This window comes from Falco peregrinus, chromosome 4, assembly GCF_023634155.1.
Source record: "Falco peregrinus isolate bFalPer1 chromosome 4, bFalPer1.pri, whole genome shotgun sequence".
Taxonomy (NCBI): domain Eukaryota; kingdom Metazoa; phylum Chordata; class Aves; order Falconiformes; family Falconidae; genus Falco; species Falco peregrinus.
The window spans coordinates 117,411,163-117,425,680 of record NC_073724.1 but is presented as its reverse complement, the minus strand read 5'-3'; the positions used below and the strand labels follow the sequence as shown (position 1 = coordinate 117,425,680).

Below are 14,518 nucleotides of genomic sequence, written 5' to 3'. Positions count from 1 at the left end.
GGCAGACGGAGTTGGCAGCCAGCATCTATGGGGAAACCGCAATAGCACTGGGGCTGCCAACGTTTCACTGCTTGAGGACTGCGTGCCCAACATACTCCCCCACTTTATCTCGAAGGGTAGAGCCTGCAGAGAAGTATCAGGCTGTGTTGAGGGATGTCAGTGGTGGTGGCGTGAGTGCAGAAGAGCTGGCTCTGGGGACCCGGGTGCATTGTAGGGCTCTGAGTATGGAAACAGCCTTGGCACGGATTTGCGCGTCTTGGGTTATCTCTCTGCAGAACCAGGAAGCAAAAAACAAAGTGGATGGAATAAATTAAAAAAAAAAAAAAAATCACAACTGAGATGTTCCCAGAGAGACATGGTGAGAGCTCTTAAGAGTCAGGATATGCGCAGGTGTCAGTGTGATAGAGACGTCTATTTGGGATGAGGGTTGGCCATCTCCATCCGGAGCTCCAGCAGGAGGTGGGGTAACACCTCTGCATGCAGGAATGGCCCTTCCTACCGCAGGACTGTTTCAGGCAGGGAAGAGGGTGCTAAGCTCATCTCCTTGTTCCCTTGAATTTCAAGGACTCTTGCAAATACCAGAGCACAGAGGTTACGTGAATACAAATTACATTAGCATGCCGAGTAACTTTGTCAGCAGTTTCTTATTAAAGCACTTGGTCCCCTCTGTAGTGGGCATTTCCATTCAACCTCCCCCTCCTTCACTGCTAACAGTCAACTGGGCTCTCCATTTAATTCGAGCTTGTGTAAGAAACAGCGAGAGGGTTGATTCCAATATTCTCCTTCTTGTCCCACCACGCACAAGCTGTTGCTACTTATTAAACGTTTTAAAATCCCTGCTGCCAAAGTCCCTGGGAGACATTTATCTGCCATAGTCATAAACGACTTGCCAGCATGCTACTCAAAACTGCGTTTCCCAGCCAATAAATACAAGCTCCAGAATCAGGAAAAGCAAGGTCTGGCTTGCTCTAATTTTCAGTGGTATGTCACTGGGATACTATAACTACTTTAAAATTCAAATCAGCTTCCTAAAAAATTAATTGGTTTTATCAGATACAGCACAGTGGACTGTTAAACACGTAGCCTCGTGTACTGAAACACTATACATTTAATGAAGTTATGCCATTAGCAAATGTACAACATGGGTGCATTAAATCCACCTATAGAACAGCTCTACGTATGAGAGAGAGGATTTGTTTTAGCTTTTCTCAATAGAGCAGGAGTCCCTTTCTTGGCTTTTGCTAGGTTTTTTAACTAAAACCAGGATTTGCGCACACACAAAAAACCTCCAAAATTATCTACTCTCATAATGAAAAAAGACTGATTTTTTTTCTTTTTTTATTCCAGTTCAGGAAGGAAGAGAATCATCTTGCAAGTTAATATAATCAGCTCCTTTGCCTCTATAATCTACTTCTGCTCAGCAGCAGGAGCCCCCAGAAAAACACTTTATGTCCCAAGTGAAACGTGAAAACTACTTATAAGGTCTCTTTTGAGGCACATGATTCAGACGGTCACTTTCAGAGTATCAGAATCAGCGTCGTCTTCCATCTCCTTTATTTCTGAGAAGAGCTCTCCAGAACGTCGCGGGCTCCCCATGTTTCGGGTGGAAGGCTATCTGTCCCTGCCCCAAATCAGAAAGGGTTAGGATGACACAAGTTAGCACAGACACCCATTTCGCACTTCACACCTAAGTATGTACGCTGACGACTCCCCACTTCAAATTCCTCACAAAGGGGATGGGGGAGGGACGGGGGACGGGGGGGAGGGGAACAAAACAAACGAAAAAAAGGACAAGAGACAGTAAATTCCACTGTGATCACACTACGGCAAAATATACCTTCTGTTCATTGCAAAAACCGTGTGAAGGCCAAATTAAAGAGAAAAAAAAGTGTTGCATGAGTTACAGTGCAACTGTATTATTCCTTCTCTTTCTATTTTCCTCCCCCCCGCCCCCCCCCCAGCCTTGTTCAGTTTAGAAAAAGGATTGAGTACAACACAGTCAGGTAAGTGGCCACAAAAGAGTAGCTGTCTTTGGCAAGAAGTCACCGCATCAACCCTCTCTGTCACCTTCTGCCCATTTCGCTCTGTCTCATGAAGTGGATGTTGTTGGCGCTGTCTGAGAGTTCGGGGTACTGCTCCACTGAGATCACAAAATAGCCATCGTAGCCCTGTACGCGGCCCGTGTTTAGCACTTGCTGCTTCTCCCCTTCTGTCCATGAGCGAATACCCTCCTCCCCATCCCGCAGTCTCTGCTGTTCCCGGGACCAAGCTTGGGTGACAGCGCGCTGTCGGGCCAGCTCCAGGACGCGGGCCTTCTCCTCGTCCAAGGTGGTCCCGTAGCGAGTGTTCAGACACAGCGCGCCATACTGGAGCTGGATGTCTGTGTAACGTCTAGTCCTTCCACTCAGCACTGTGTTGATCTGGGACACTGTCACGTTCACGCCGTTCTCCAGGGTCCTCCGCCCGCCGCTGAGGCCCAAGATGGACAGGTCACCTTCCGACGGCCCTTGCTTAATGAAATAATGTGTGTCCACCCCATCGATGGTGAAGTGCAAGTTCTCCAGGTAATGGGCATTGTTCAGGATGGCCGCGATCCTCCGCCCATCCTCGTTGGCCACGCTGATAATGTCAGTGGCTACGCGCCCATCCTTCATGGCGAATTTGACGCCTTTGCCGAAGATAGAGCCTCCAGAGGCAAAGTTCTTGTTCTTCTTGACCTGCCGGCAGCCGGCAATGCTGGAGCTGTAGATCCGTTCGAAGCGCTCAAGAGTCACAAAGGCCTTCAGCTGCTTCTGGACTTCACATTGGACCCCCAAAATGGACTGAGCAGGGAGAGAAAGAAGAGAAAGACTTATTAGAAAGAGAAGCCTGGTGACCCAAAGGCATTATTAGCATGCTGGAGACCAGCAGAACATCTGATGAGGAGCTCCATTTTTGTTTTTTTTTCTCCCTTACCACCTTTTGTTCAGATTGTTAGTTCTTTTTAATGGAAGAGACATGTTGTCAGATTATTCCCCCTAATGCTCATTGTTTCAATAAATCAAACTGTATTTAATCTCACAGACTGAAGGATGCAGAGGTAGAAAAGGGCTTTTTGCCTCGGTGGTGTGAGGATCTGGTTTGGACATGCAATTATTTTGTGCTTCAGTCTTCTTCATCTGCACATAAGGAATAATTCATTTTGTGGCCAGGATGCTTTACAAAACGCTTTCAGATTTTCTGTGAAAAATTGTGGAAGCATTTCTAAAAGTTCCCTCTATTTTGTCTTCACTTTGTAACTCCTTGTGCTACCTTCAAAAGCCCTACGTCACAGGTACAACCCTCAAAGTGACCTTTACCCCTCTAGATCCCATTTCAATCTGGCCGAAGCAAGTTGTTCAAAAATTTAGGAAGGTCCTAAGCCCAAGTCCTGTTTCCTGCAAACCCTCTACAATGTGCCAGGCTCCCTGAGCTAAGGCCAGTCACACCTGATGCTCAAGTTTTGGCTTACACTGAAGGAAAACCGCTGAGAGACAACAGCCGGGATCATTTGCAGTCAGGTACGATACAAAGTCACTTTTGCTGTTAGCATATAATGGAGCAAGCACACAGCGAGTCAGCAGCTCATCATTACTGCAAAATGTCTTTGGAAATGCTCTCATCAATTCATGGCAGTGCAGGCTTCTTACAGACCCCTGTTCATGAACAATTATTTGCTCAGATTTCACAAAAGCTAGAGGATGCTATGACAAAACTCTCCTGGCACTGCTAACGGCTCAGTTCAATAATGTAATGACATCCAGAATTAGAAATAGGCTACAAAGAAATTTGCTGCCCTCCAATTATTTCGAGGAAATTTAACATCTGTGAAGGATATCGCCTTAAACCGTCTGCAGGCTAAAGGCTCACATCCTTCCCTGGGTGCAAGAAGACAATTCAGATGATGCAGGCATTTCAGCATGGACCTCTCAACTAAGACTCGTTACCTGGCAAGAGAAGGGAAATAAACCCTCATTTCCATGGTGGCCATTTCCAGGGAAGGGTCTCAAAGCATTAAAGAAATAAAACAAAGGATTTAGCATTGCAGCTCCCTCAGAGGTTATGAGCAGTTTTGATCTATAAAGGGGAAAACTGTAAGGGGAACAGAGGTACTCAAGTTCAAGAGCATGTTTCGGGTTCTAAAGCATTAAAATACCCAGGACTGACTTTTATTCAAAGTGCCAAGTGAGCTGGCATAGCTCCTCCTTTTCTGCTTTTGATTAACAGCATAGTAGTTGGAGCAGGAACCAGTCACCTCTGAAAGGAGCTCTTTCTGGTTCTCCTCATACTGCCTGTGGGGGATCTCACACACAGCCTAGAGAGCGATATAATTAACAGCCTGATAGGGAGAGGAGCCTAGCTCCCCTGCCAGTTGCACAAGTGCTCTAATTATGCAGGTAATGGACATAATTAATGTAGATGTCACTGATGATGGACATGAAGCAATTAGGTTCCTAGGCTCCATGAAACACTTACTGTTCTAAATAAGTGTATACTACACAGCCTTGGTTAGCTATTTCCTCTTCAAAGAGGTTTAAATGGGCAGGTATTCTTCTCAGGTGCATCTCATATGGGTTGACTCTAGGTGGTCCCACTTCTCAATGCCACACTGCTCTTCCAGCTCCCCTCAGTAAGTTTTGCAAATGATGGGAAAAGGCATCATTACTCACATTGAATCACCATTTGGTCTGAGCTCCTTCACTCAAGGATGTAGATGAGGTCTTCTGCGCTACATTGCTATGTCCTACCATCATTTATATATCACCACCTGCATACACATCACCATGTTTACCAGCAGTTGAGTGATACAGGGTCTCTGGAATCAATTGAACCATCTAACTTGGCAAAGGGAGCTCTGGGAGGTCAGACAGCATTAGGCATGGGAGAATTACTTCTATCAGAAATCTCCACACACACCCCTTCTATTTTGTCTTCATTGCGTTATTCTAGATGAGCTGCAGGAACTCTTAGTGACTTTTCAGTTCTGAGCACATTATTAGGTATAGATCCCCGTGCATGCCTCGAAATTAGGTTGCTCCAACAAACCAGCATGTCTGGGCATCACTCCCTTGTCTTTTCTTCTGATCCCAAATGAAAAGTGAGTTTGCAACGAGCTCTGAAAACCTACTGATGCTGCAAGGCAGACACTGTGATATAACAATCTACTGTGCTTTGTACAAGTGGGATGTATGGTTCATAACCATATGTTTATACTGCTAAATATAAAATAAATATTTTATAAATAATATTATTTTATAAAATTTTAAAAGTAAATATTGCTAAAGAGAGTGAGACATTGTATTGAACCTCTTATTCACACTGAGTAATTTCTATTTTAACTTTTGGTTTGGTTTTGGATTCATCCAACTGCTTTCTCCAAGACATGTTTCCTAACTCTCCAGGTCACTTCTACCTAGCCTCGGGGCCAGGGATTGGTCTTAGACTTCTTTTGCTTAATTGTAGAGGCATAATCTACAATAAGATTAGGGAGTCTTGTGAGGTAAACCGTTGTACACGAGAGTATATGAGTGGATGGTGTTCTTGGGTTTGCCATTAATTCAAGGTGGATGGTACACTGTGATACAGCAGGTATCACAGCCAGCAGCTGTGCCATGATCTACCTTCCTCAAGCTTCATAACCCATTACCTGGGACTTTCTGGCTTTTCCATTTTATTGTCAAATTCTCCATTGCTTTGAATTTCAGATCAGTAATTGCCAGTTATAAAAGGAAATCCTGAATTTTAAATCCTCCCCCCTCCCCCAATTTATGACCTAATAATAGAATACTTTTCTTGATCTAGTTGCATACTGCCTTTGTGATATTATGTGAAGCCATCCAATTTCCACAGCTCCAGTGTTCATCTGAATGCCATTTAGAAAGAAAATAAGCAGCACTCACACTGCTACTGGCAGGACTTGGAGGTTTAAGGAATTACACATGATTTAAAAGTAATGGCACTGTCAATTCCTGCCTAAGGACACCCACACAGGATACGAGGCCAACAGCCTTGTTGGTATCCTCTCGGTCTCCATCCAGGACATCCTCTCCTCTATACCGGGAAAGCATTTCTCATGTTGCATGTACAACTGAATGACTGTCACTGGCACCTCCTGGTGGCTAAAACAGAGATAAGATGGCTGACTGAAGCCAAAAAATTAGGATTCTCTTGACCTCCAGTCACGTGGCCTGCTTAGAGACATTGTAGGTGGAGGTTTGTGAAGCTGAGGGCTTGAACCACATTCATTGGCAAAGAAACTGAGCATTTACCTGTCAATCTGTGGCTGTCCTAGCCTTCAAGGCACCCACTTCTCACGCACATTGTAGTTAGCACTGACTGCAGGACTGTTTCACTTGCCCATACGTGGATGCCTAGTGGGATCTGAGATGCCCCAGAATGCCTTCAGCATCCACACAGGACAGTGAGAAACTGAAGAAGCTCTGGGAGATATTTGCCCTTCTGGAGCATTACCTGAAAGCTACTTTGCTTACCTGGCCCCTGTACGGGCAACTGAATCAAACCCCTACTTAGCAGAGTCAACGGAGTCTACAGTGTGTTCAGCTTGGTCTAAAATTAATGCCTAGCGGGTGGACAGCCCTTTAAGTGAGCTCCACTGTCTGTATCAACCAGACGTTGACAGATTACAGTGGGTGCACACATCTACCACACATGGAGACACCTACATCTACATCTTTTAGTCTTGAATTCAATCCTACCTCCTAGGAGCTGATTGTCTCAACTGTCCTATGGGCTCCACTGGCAACTCACCCAAACGGGTGGTGCTGAACATCATTTTTGACACCATGAGGAGCCCTGCTGGGCCACCAGTTGTTGCTCTAGAAGGGTGCTGGTAATCCATGCTGTAGACATGAGGGAGTCCAGGAAACTCTAGGGTATATCACCTGGTACTAGCAACCCTGTTCGTTGTAGATCTCTGCTGGCTATAATGGAAGCTTGGATACCAAGCTCACAGGCAGAGACCTAAATTCAGGTCTCTTAATCTTAATCTCTTAATCAAGAACAAAATCACACCTAAAGAGTTTTCCACTGGGGACTGGTTACAGGCCTTCTGGGCAATTCTCATCACTTGTCACACAGGGAAGTAGGAGATCAGACACATGCAAAGCTGTAATGCTGAACATCATCATCACCTAACTATTACAATAACTAAACACATCTATGTTATCTTGAAAATGAGCCCAGGATGACTTTGAAATTATTTTTGAGTGCCTTTCTTTGGTAAAAGAGCGTATTTGGGAACAGCACTTTCTGAAAGGAAAAGCAAACACATCCAACTGGAAAAAAAACCCAAAACCAAACCAATACATTCAGGCAAACCAGAGTACAGCTAGCTTGTATGCTCTGCTGTGAATATAAAGGGGGTGGAGGCAAACAGATTATGTGTAGTTCAAAGAGGCAATGCATCCCTGACTTTGAAATTACCAGTTCTGTTTCATCTTAGAACTCATTTTAATGAACTGGCAAGGAAGAGAAACAGAAAATCTCCATCCAAGGCTTAGTGGCATGTGGTATTCTCTACAAAACAATGCTGCTTTTAGCGATTGTAAACCAAGATATCTATAAAACCTGTTTTACAGAAGAAAGAAGGGAATTAATAGTTATTTTATTTCAATATTTGTTGCTAGATGTGAGTGACAAATATGCTGGGTTTGTTTTTCCTCACGGTAGTTTTTTAATCAGATGTCCTTAGGTGACATTTCACTTTATCTAGTAACAACCCATTGGAGAGAAGGGAACAACCTTCATCATTTGTTTGCTGCTGCACAGAGCTCAAGAGAACGGCACATTACAGAGATCTCTGAATAGCCTCTTGCATTTTGCAGGCACCTCTTGAGGATTCAAAATACCATAGCCAGATACTATCATCTGTTGTTTTTAAATACCGCCTTCCAGTGTGAGACTGAAAGCTTTAATTTCCCATCAGGGATCCAAGATGTGAAATACGTGAAACATGTTTCCAAGTTTCTTTATATCCTTGTGCCATTATACACAGATAGGTGTTTCTCTTACCACCATATGGCTTAGAACACAGAAAGCCACTTCTTCCGGAAGGCTTGGAAGTTATGACTTCTCTGAAACATTTTTCACCGTTAACTCCTTCCCATTTACCTGCACACTCTCTGTTAACAAAACCATTCTGCAGAAATCAGTCTCTTCCCTCCATTCCACCTGGCCATCATCTGAAGATGAGTCCCCATTCAGATGACCCCCAGCAGAAATCAGTCTCTTCCCTCCATTCCACCTGGCCATCATCTGAAGATGAGTCCCCATTCAGATGACCCCCACCACCTCCTGCCTGGGTGAGGCACAGGAGGAGGAGCCCATCCACCACAACAGCCTACCAGGCACCTACCCATCAGCATGGCAGCACTGCTGGTTGGAGAGGTAACAGGCCTGCCAACCTCCAGCGCAGATGGGACATGGAGGTGTGCGAATGGCCAGCAAGGCCAGCGCTGGAGACGCTGATCGGTTAGCATTGAGCTAAACACAAGTGCTAACCCTTGGGCTTAGAGGACAGGTCTCTGTACACCCACCGGTGTACACAGCTGTGGGGGGACAATGAGGCTGAGCTCATCAAGCAGATTTCCATCTGTGGGGAAATCAGAGGATTTGCTGCCTTCTCTTGCTCATCTATTTTCATAAAGCTTCAAGAGCTTCATGTCTTTGAGGCTTCAGCTCCCTTCTGCACATTAGATCCAGTGAAAGCTGGCCACTACTTCTGCAAAACTTAACTAGGGGCTGATGGACAGATGTGCAGACAGCGTGATGGCCCAAGCCCTGGACAAAGCTCTCGCAATATCAGGATGGCCCCCCTAAATGATGAACACTGGCAGAGCCAGTCCCTCAAACAGATTGTCCTTGGGAGAAGCTCTGCCAGAAAGCACAGCCCTACAGCTCACTCCCTGGCTTAGCATCCCAGAGCAGCCCTTGGCTCCAAAATGCTGTTCCATAAGGGATGCCAAAAGCTGCTACTCCAGCACAGCCTGTAATGGACACCGCAGAAAACATGACCCCTCCTGGAAGCACAGTGCTTGTGGGGTGGAGAGAAGGGTAGTTAATAATATGATGTAGTTAACAATATAAGTGTCAACTCGAAAACACCCCTCCCTGCAAGTAGGGTTGTTCTGGCTCCACCAATTACCTGACAGTTCAACAAGAAAAAAAAGGGGGGGGGGGGGGGGGGGGGGGGGAAGAAGATAAATTGGATTCAGGTGCAGCAGCTCTACAATATGCCAGAGGTCACCCAGAGTCCCCTGGTGGCCAATAACACTGAACTTGTTCAACAAACAATTTAGTGACAGCCTCATGGTCACAGGGAGGAGAGGGGGAGAAAGTGCTGCACAACAGAGTATTGGATTTTAAATGTCACTCCAGAGCTGCAGGGGGTTAGTGCAAGGTTTATGACATGCTGGCTGTTTCTGAGCTGGTGGATGCTCAAAGTCAGAATTATCTCTCCCATCTTCCAGCCCTGCAAGGCAAGTACCAACAGTGTTTTGGAAGGAGATGCTAGGGCCCTCTGGTTATCCACTCCGGAAAGATACAAAGCAGCCATTTATGTGGAGTCAGTTGCTTTGCTCTTGTGCTCCTATTATTTGTTCTGCTCTGACAAAAAACCCAACTTACTCTTCTGAGCCACAGCTTTGATCAACAAAGCCAGTGGAGTAGCTCAAATTTACTTTGGTCTGCTTCAAGGAGGGATGTGACCCAGAGAATCCAGGGATCGGAAGACATGGAGATGAAAACACTGTGGTACATCATTCAGTGACCATCCCTGGATTGCAAGCAGGTTGGGCATTGTCCAGTGCCTTGCCCAGGCTACTTTTAAATGATGAAAGCTCTGGAGCTTAGTCCATATGCTTTGGAAGACCTTTTCACAGTTTGATCAGACTTATTATCTGAAAATATTTCCTGTGCTTCCATTTACCTTTGTTTAATTCTGCCATTTGCTATGTGAAATTGTCAAAAGTTTGTATTTTCTTCCACATGCTTCATCAATAAATACAAAGACAACCAGTAGGAAGTAGGGCTGGACTGTGTCTGGTAGTGTGTATGTGCGGCTGGAAGGGTTGGGAGTGAACAGAACTGCCTGTGGAACATCAGTGTTGGATGCGCAGATAGGCTTCAGAGAAAATGGATCACGTGTTCAGGAATCATATGTGAATGAATTTATTTTATGCAAATATATGCCTACAAAATGCTGGGTGTGACAGAAAGGAAGGGAATCCAGCTCTATAGCATGAGAGCCACTTGCTCTCACAGCATGATCCTGCAACTGTCGACTAAAATAAAAATGTTCATGTTTTGTTGCTGTCATAAGAGTATGAAACAGCCTGCAATGGTTAAATTCCACTTTCTACAGCTGAGTGTGAAGTGACTCATCTGGAAGCACAACGGCTGCACAAAGCCCTTTTACTAAGCAGGTCCCTGCACAGTCCTCACTGCAGCTTCTTGCTTTAAAAGCCTGAAAGGGATGTGGAGATTTTCTTTTCTTCTTACTGCTCATTCAGGCAGATTCACCTAAAATGGGTGGATGGAGGGGAGGGCTCCTTGGTTTTATTTCCAGCACAGCTGCCTGTAATGAGCAAGTGTCAGTCTTCATGTCAAGCTGTCACTCGAGTTACTTGGCTATTCAATACATCTAATAATAATAATGAACTCACGATAAAATAATGATAATAATAATAATAATAATAACAATTTATTTTGTGGTTCTGTGAGAGTTATTATCTACTGCACATAAAAATTCAGAGACAATCTTTTGTGCAGTTTCTGAATGAGCCTTCCCAGTTTGCCTTCTCTATAGCTTTGCCTGGGGAGAATGTGTCACATCAGAAAGGGGGAAAAATCCTGAGGCTATTTCTCATTACAGAAATAATCTCTATTAGTATTTTATTGTTTAATCCAAGTAAGCGAGGAACAAAAAAGGAGTCTCTAAGCTCCAAAACACAACCAAGTTACTGTGGTGTAACGGTTTTCAAGCACATTTCTCAGTCATGGTTGCAAAAGGCATCATTATTTTGGTCCCCCTCTATTATAAAGTGATAGATCTTAATATTAGTCTCTTGTTGAAGTTGAAGCTGGTACATTTTAGCTTGTGTTCACCATAGCTATGAGGCTGAGTACCAAGGATGGGCTGACACATGACTGTTTTACTAATGCGCAGTATCTTGTTCATATGTCTGAGTGATACCTTTTGCGGTTCAGGAAATGTGACACTGTATTTTACATCCTGGTTTAATATGTACAGGACCTCAAGAATCTGCTGCAGGACAGGGAGATTTCAGTGAACTCATAGATGAAGAGGCTAGGAAGGCAGCTGGAACCGATTCCACTTCCTACAGTTCTAATTTTGTTAGCAGAAATGTTAAGAGCATATCCTGATATCCCTAATCATGTTGGTGCGTCACGGCTCTCGCAATGTTTGAATACACCGCAATAGCAAGCAGGTACTCGGACTAAAGAGGATTTGGACTAAACAGATGAAAGCAACCCCAGAATAAAATCAGGCTTGGAGATGAAAGAGCATCCTAAGAAGTAAATGACTTTTTCAAGGTCATACAACTGATAAGCAGTAGGGCTGGGAGTAACCCAGGGCTTTCTGATCCTGACCCAGTGTGCAAACCTTTAACAGTGTTGCCTCCATCTTTCAGCTGAATAATTCCTAGCAGCAAGAGAGGAGGAAATGATTGGGCTGTAAAAGCCTTTTTCTTGCCAATTTCATCATTGAATTTTGTGCCAGCATCTACTAAAATGGCTTGTGATGCAGTCCTGTTTTTAAAAGCAGGACACAGTGACTAGTGATTAAACCCAGCCAGGTAAAATGAAAGTTAACTATCACCTAAAACTTCTTTCTGGTGAGACCCCCTGCAATGCAGAACAGCTTCCTAGGAAAGTACTGGGACGTGTTTAAGACATTTTAAACCAGACTGAATAAGTTTATAGACAAAAATCTGCAGAAACTAATTCTTTATCAGGATTTGCTTTTTTTTTTTTCCTTTTTTTTTTTTTTTCACTTCCAAGAATCCTTGGTGCAAAGGCCTTGAACTTAGCGTGCAATATGTGATACCGTGGCGTCTTGTGGGAGAAAGTAACACACCACTGCATTGAACAATCACCAGAAAATAACACAGGAAAAAATACCACGTCAGTAAGGAACTTAAGGTGTGATTATTGAGTCAGATTTCATTACTGTAATGGGGACTGACTTGTTCTTAACCTCCCAGTGTATGTGGAATAATATGCTGAAAGATTTTTTTGTTTAATAAAGATTGCAACTGGATAGTTTGCTGGTAAGGGTGTGAGATACAGTATGGAGTTGCAGGGATCACCTTGCTATTGTCCCATTCTTGGGTTTTCATCTGTGTATGGATTAGTTCATAGGACGGCTCCATTGCATCCATGTCTGGCTTGGGGTAGCCGGGGATGACATTGTGTAGCTGGAACCCAAAGGTGAGCAGCCAACTGTTGACATCTGGAAGGGAAGAGAAGCATAAGTCAGATTATCTGATCTCTCAAGCAGGATTACCCAGGAGAAGGCACAGAGGAGGACCCTATGGTGCCTGGTGCTGTAGCAGTCTGGCCAAAATGACGAGTGTCATCTTTGTGTGAAGAGCCCACACCTGAACAGTCCTTGAAAGAACTGTGTGACAAAGCTGGGCTTCTCAACCTCCAACCACAGTCCAAATTGCACTTTCCCAGGTCTGAAACAGAAGCGTTGGCAGTGACCAAATGGCCCAAACCAAAGCCAACTCCACATCTGCACTTCATCAGCAGGAACCAGGCACTGCTCTAAGGTATGCAGGAGATGCACAGGAACAACAATACACTAACTGGAGGCTGAGATGCTCCAGCTGTATGGGAAGCGTTGTCCAGTCCTACAGGCAGCTCTGAACGTTCAGCCACAAAATTCTCTTCCTGAGGACTCTCAAAGGGCCTGCAGGCTAAAGACTAAATTTAGAGCTTTGTGAGCCAGAATACCAGGACAGCTAGGACGAACAGCACAGTGATTTAACAGGTGCTCATGGAAGAGGCTCTAGACATATACTCTGCTTTTTCCATGGCATTTCCACCTCAGTCCTGAGTTTCTTGGCATTTTTTATAAGAAGATAGCTCGAGTATTAAACCAGTGTAAAGTTGCATGTCATCTTTTATAGTGATATTTAAAATCAGCCTCCACACTACCTGCAAGGTACATTATAGTGAAAATAAGCGTACAGATACAAGACTACTTCGCTTGGGTACTCTTCACAAACCTCTTAGAAAAAGACCATGGATGGTGAGAAAACTGCTGGCTACAAGCCATAAATTATTGTCCAATGCAGAAGGGGGACCATGGGCACTAAAGGGGACATGATGGAAAACTCAGCCGCTTGGGACATTGTTCCAGCATTCACCTAACAGTACACTACAGTGCCTCCCCTGAATTTTGATTGCACAGCTATTAGGAATAGCAGCTGACAGTTAATCTGCTGGAGGAAATAATGATGAGGCTGGCTAACTCCTAGATCTGCTTGGGATCAGCATCGCTTCCCCCCTTAACTTCAGAGCATTTGATGATCTCACGTTGTTTGCGTTCGCTGAACTCTAGAGAAGGACACACCTGCTACAGTCTCCAAGCAATATGGTGTGCTCTTAGCACACAAATAGCAATTGCAAGAAAAAATAAAGGTATGAAGGTAAAGTTTAACTAATATCAGCTCCCAGGGGTCTTACGTGTTTGGATGTAACTGGGATTGTGTTGGTGATAGCTCTGCTTCGAGCTGCATGTGCAAGGGGCTTGATTTTCATTTTGTTGAACTAATAAACATTGTGGAAACAATCTGAGAAAGGGATCAATTTAAATAATCAAATATACGTCTTTGAATATTTTTTCTCTATTCCCCCTGAGCCTAAATGAGTGCTTTGAAGAGTTGGTCGGAAAAGAAATTATGGGTTTAAGAGGCAAATAAGGCACTTCCAGATGACTGGAGAGCCAGGAGCCAAACAAACACACTATCTGTTGCTTGTTTTCTTACAGGCCAAAATGTTGTGATTGGGCAGATGTCCAAAAAGCCCTTGTGACAATCCATGTGGAAGGGGGAGGATTTCTGCAATAAAAACACTTCTGTTCACTCAACGTACAGATTGGTTTTGGAGTGTCTTTGAAACAGAGAGGCTGGGTGGAGGGAAATAAATTAGAAGGCTCATTTGATTATTTTTTTGCTTAGCGCTAAGCCAGCCTGCTTCCTAATCCTTCTCATCTGAAATGAAGACCTTTGATGTACATATTGTGGACCAGGTGGTCAGGAGAACAAAGTAAAATACTGAAGGTCAGCACTGGTGCAGGAACCATTTTCCAAGCGCTTCACAACTGTTAAAAAGCATACAGAGCAGGGATGCTGAACAGCCGAAAGACATGCAACATGTCTGCGAAGATTCAAGACAGGCTTTTTTTGATACTTCTCAGAAAACTGACTTTCAAAACATTTGCAAACAGGAG

General features: G+C 44.3%; 1 protein-coding gene across 6 annotated transcripts in view; it reads right to left on the bottom strand.

Moving 5' to 3' along the window:
* Positions 1-319: 319 nt before the first annotated feature.
* TENM4 (teneurin transmembrane protein 4) overlaps positions 320-14,518 on the bottom strand; it is a 352,231-nt gene continuing 338,032 nt past the window's right edge. For 3 of the 6 annotated variants that reach the window (XM_027781531.2, XM_055802888.1, XM_055802891.1), the window contains 3 exons: positions 12,369-12,511; positions 2,068-2,822; positions 320-1,621 (listed from right to left, as the gene is read on the bottom strand). In XM_027781531.2, the coding sequence (XP_027637332.1) occupies positions 1,612-1,621; positions 2,068-2,822; positions 12,369-12,511 (908 nt within the window). In that variant the 3' untranslated portion in view covers positions 320-1,611. Of the gene's footprint in view, positions 2,823-12,368; positions 12,512-14,518 lie in introns of all 6 variants that reach the window. The other 3 variants (XM_055802889.1, XM_055802892.1, XM_027781532.2) reach the window with 1 other exon arrangement.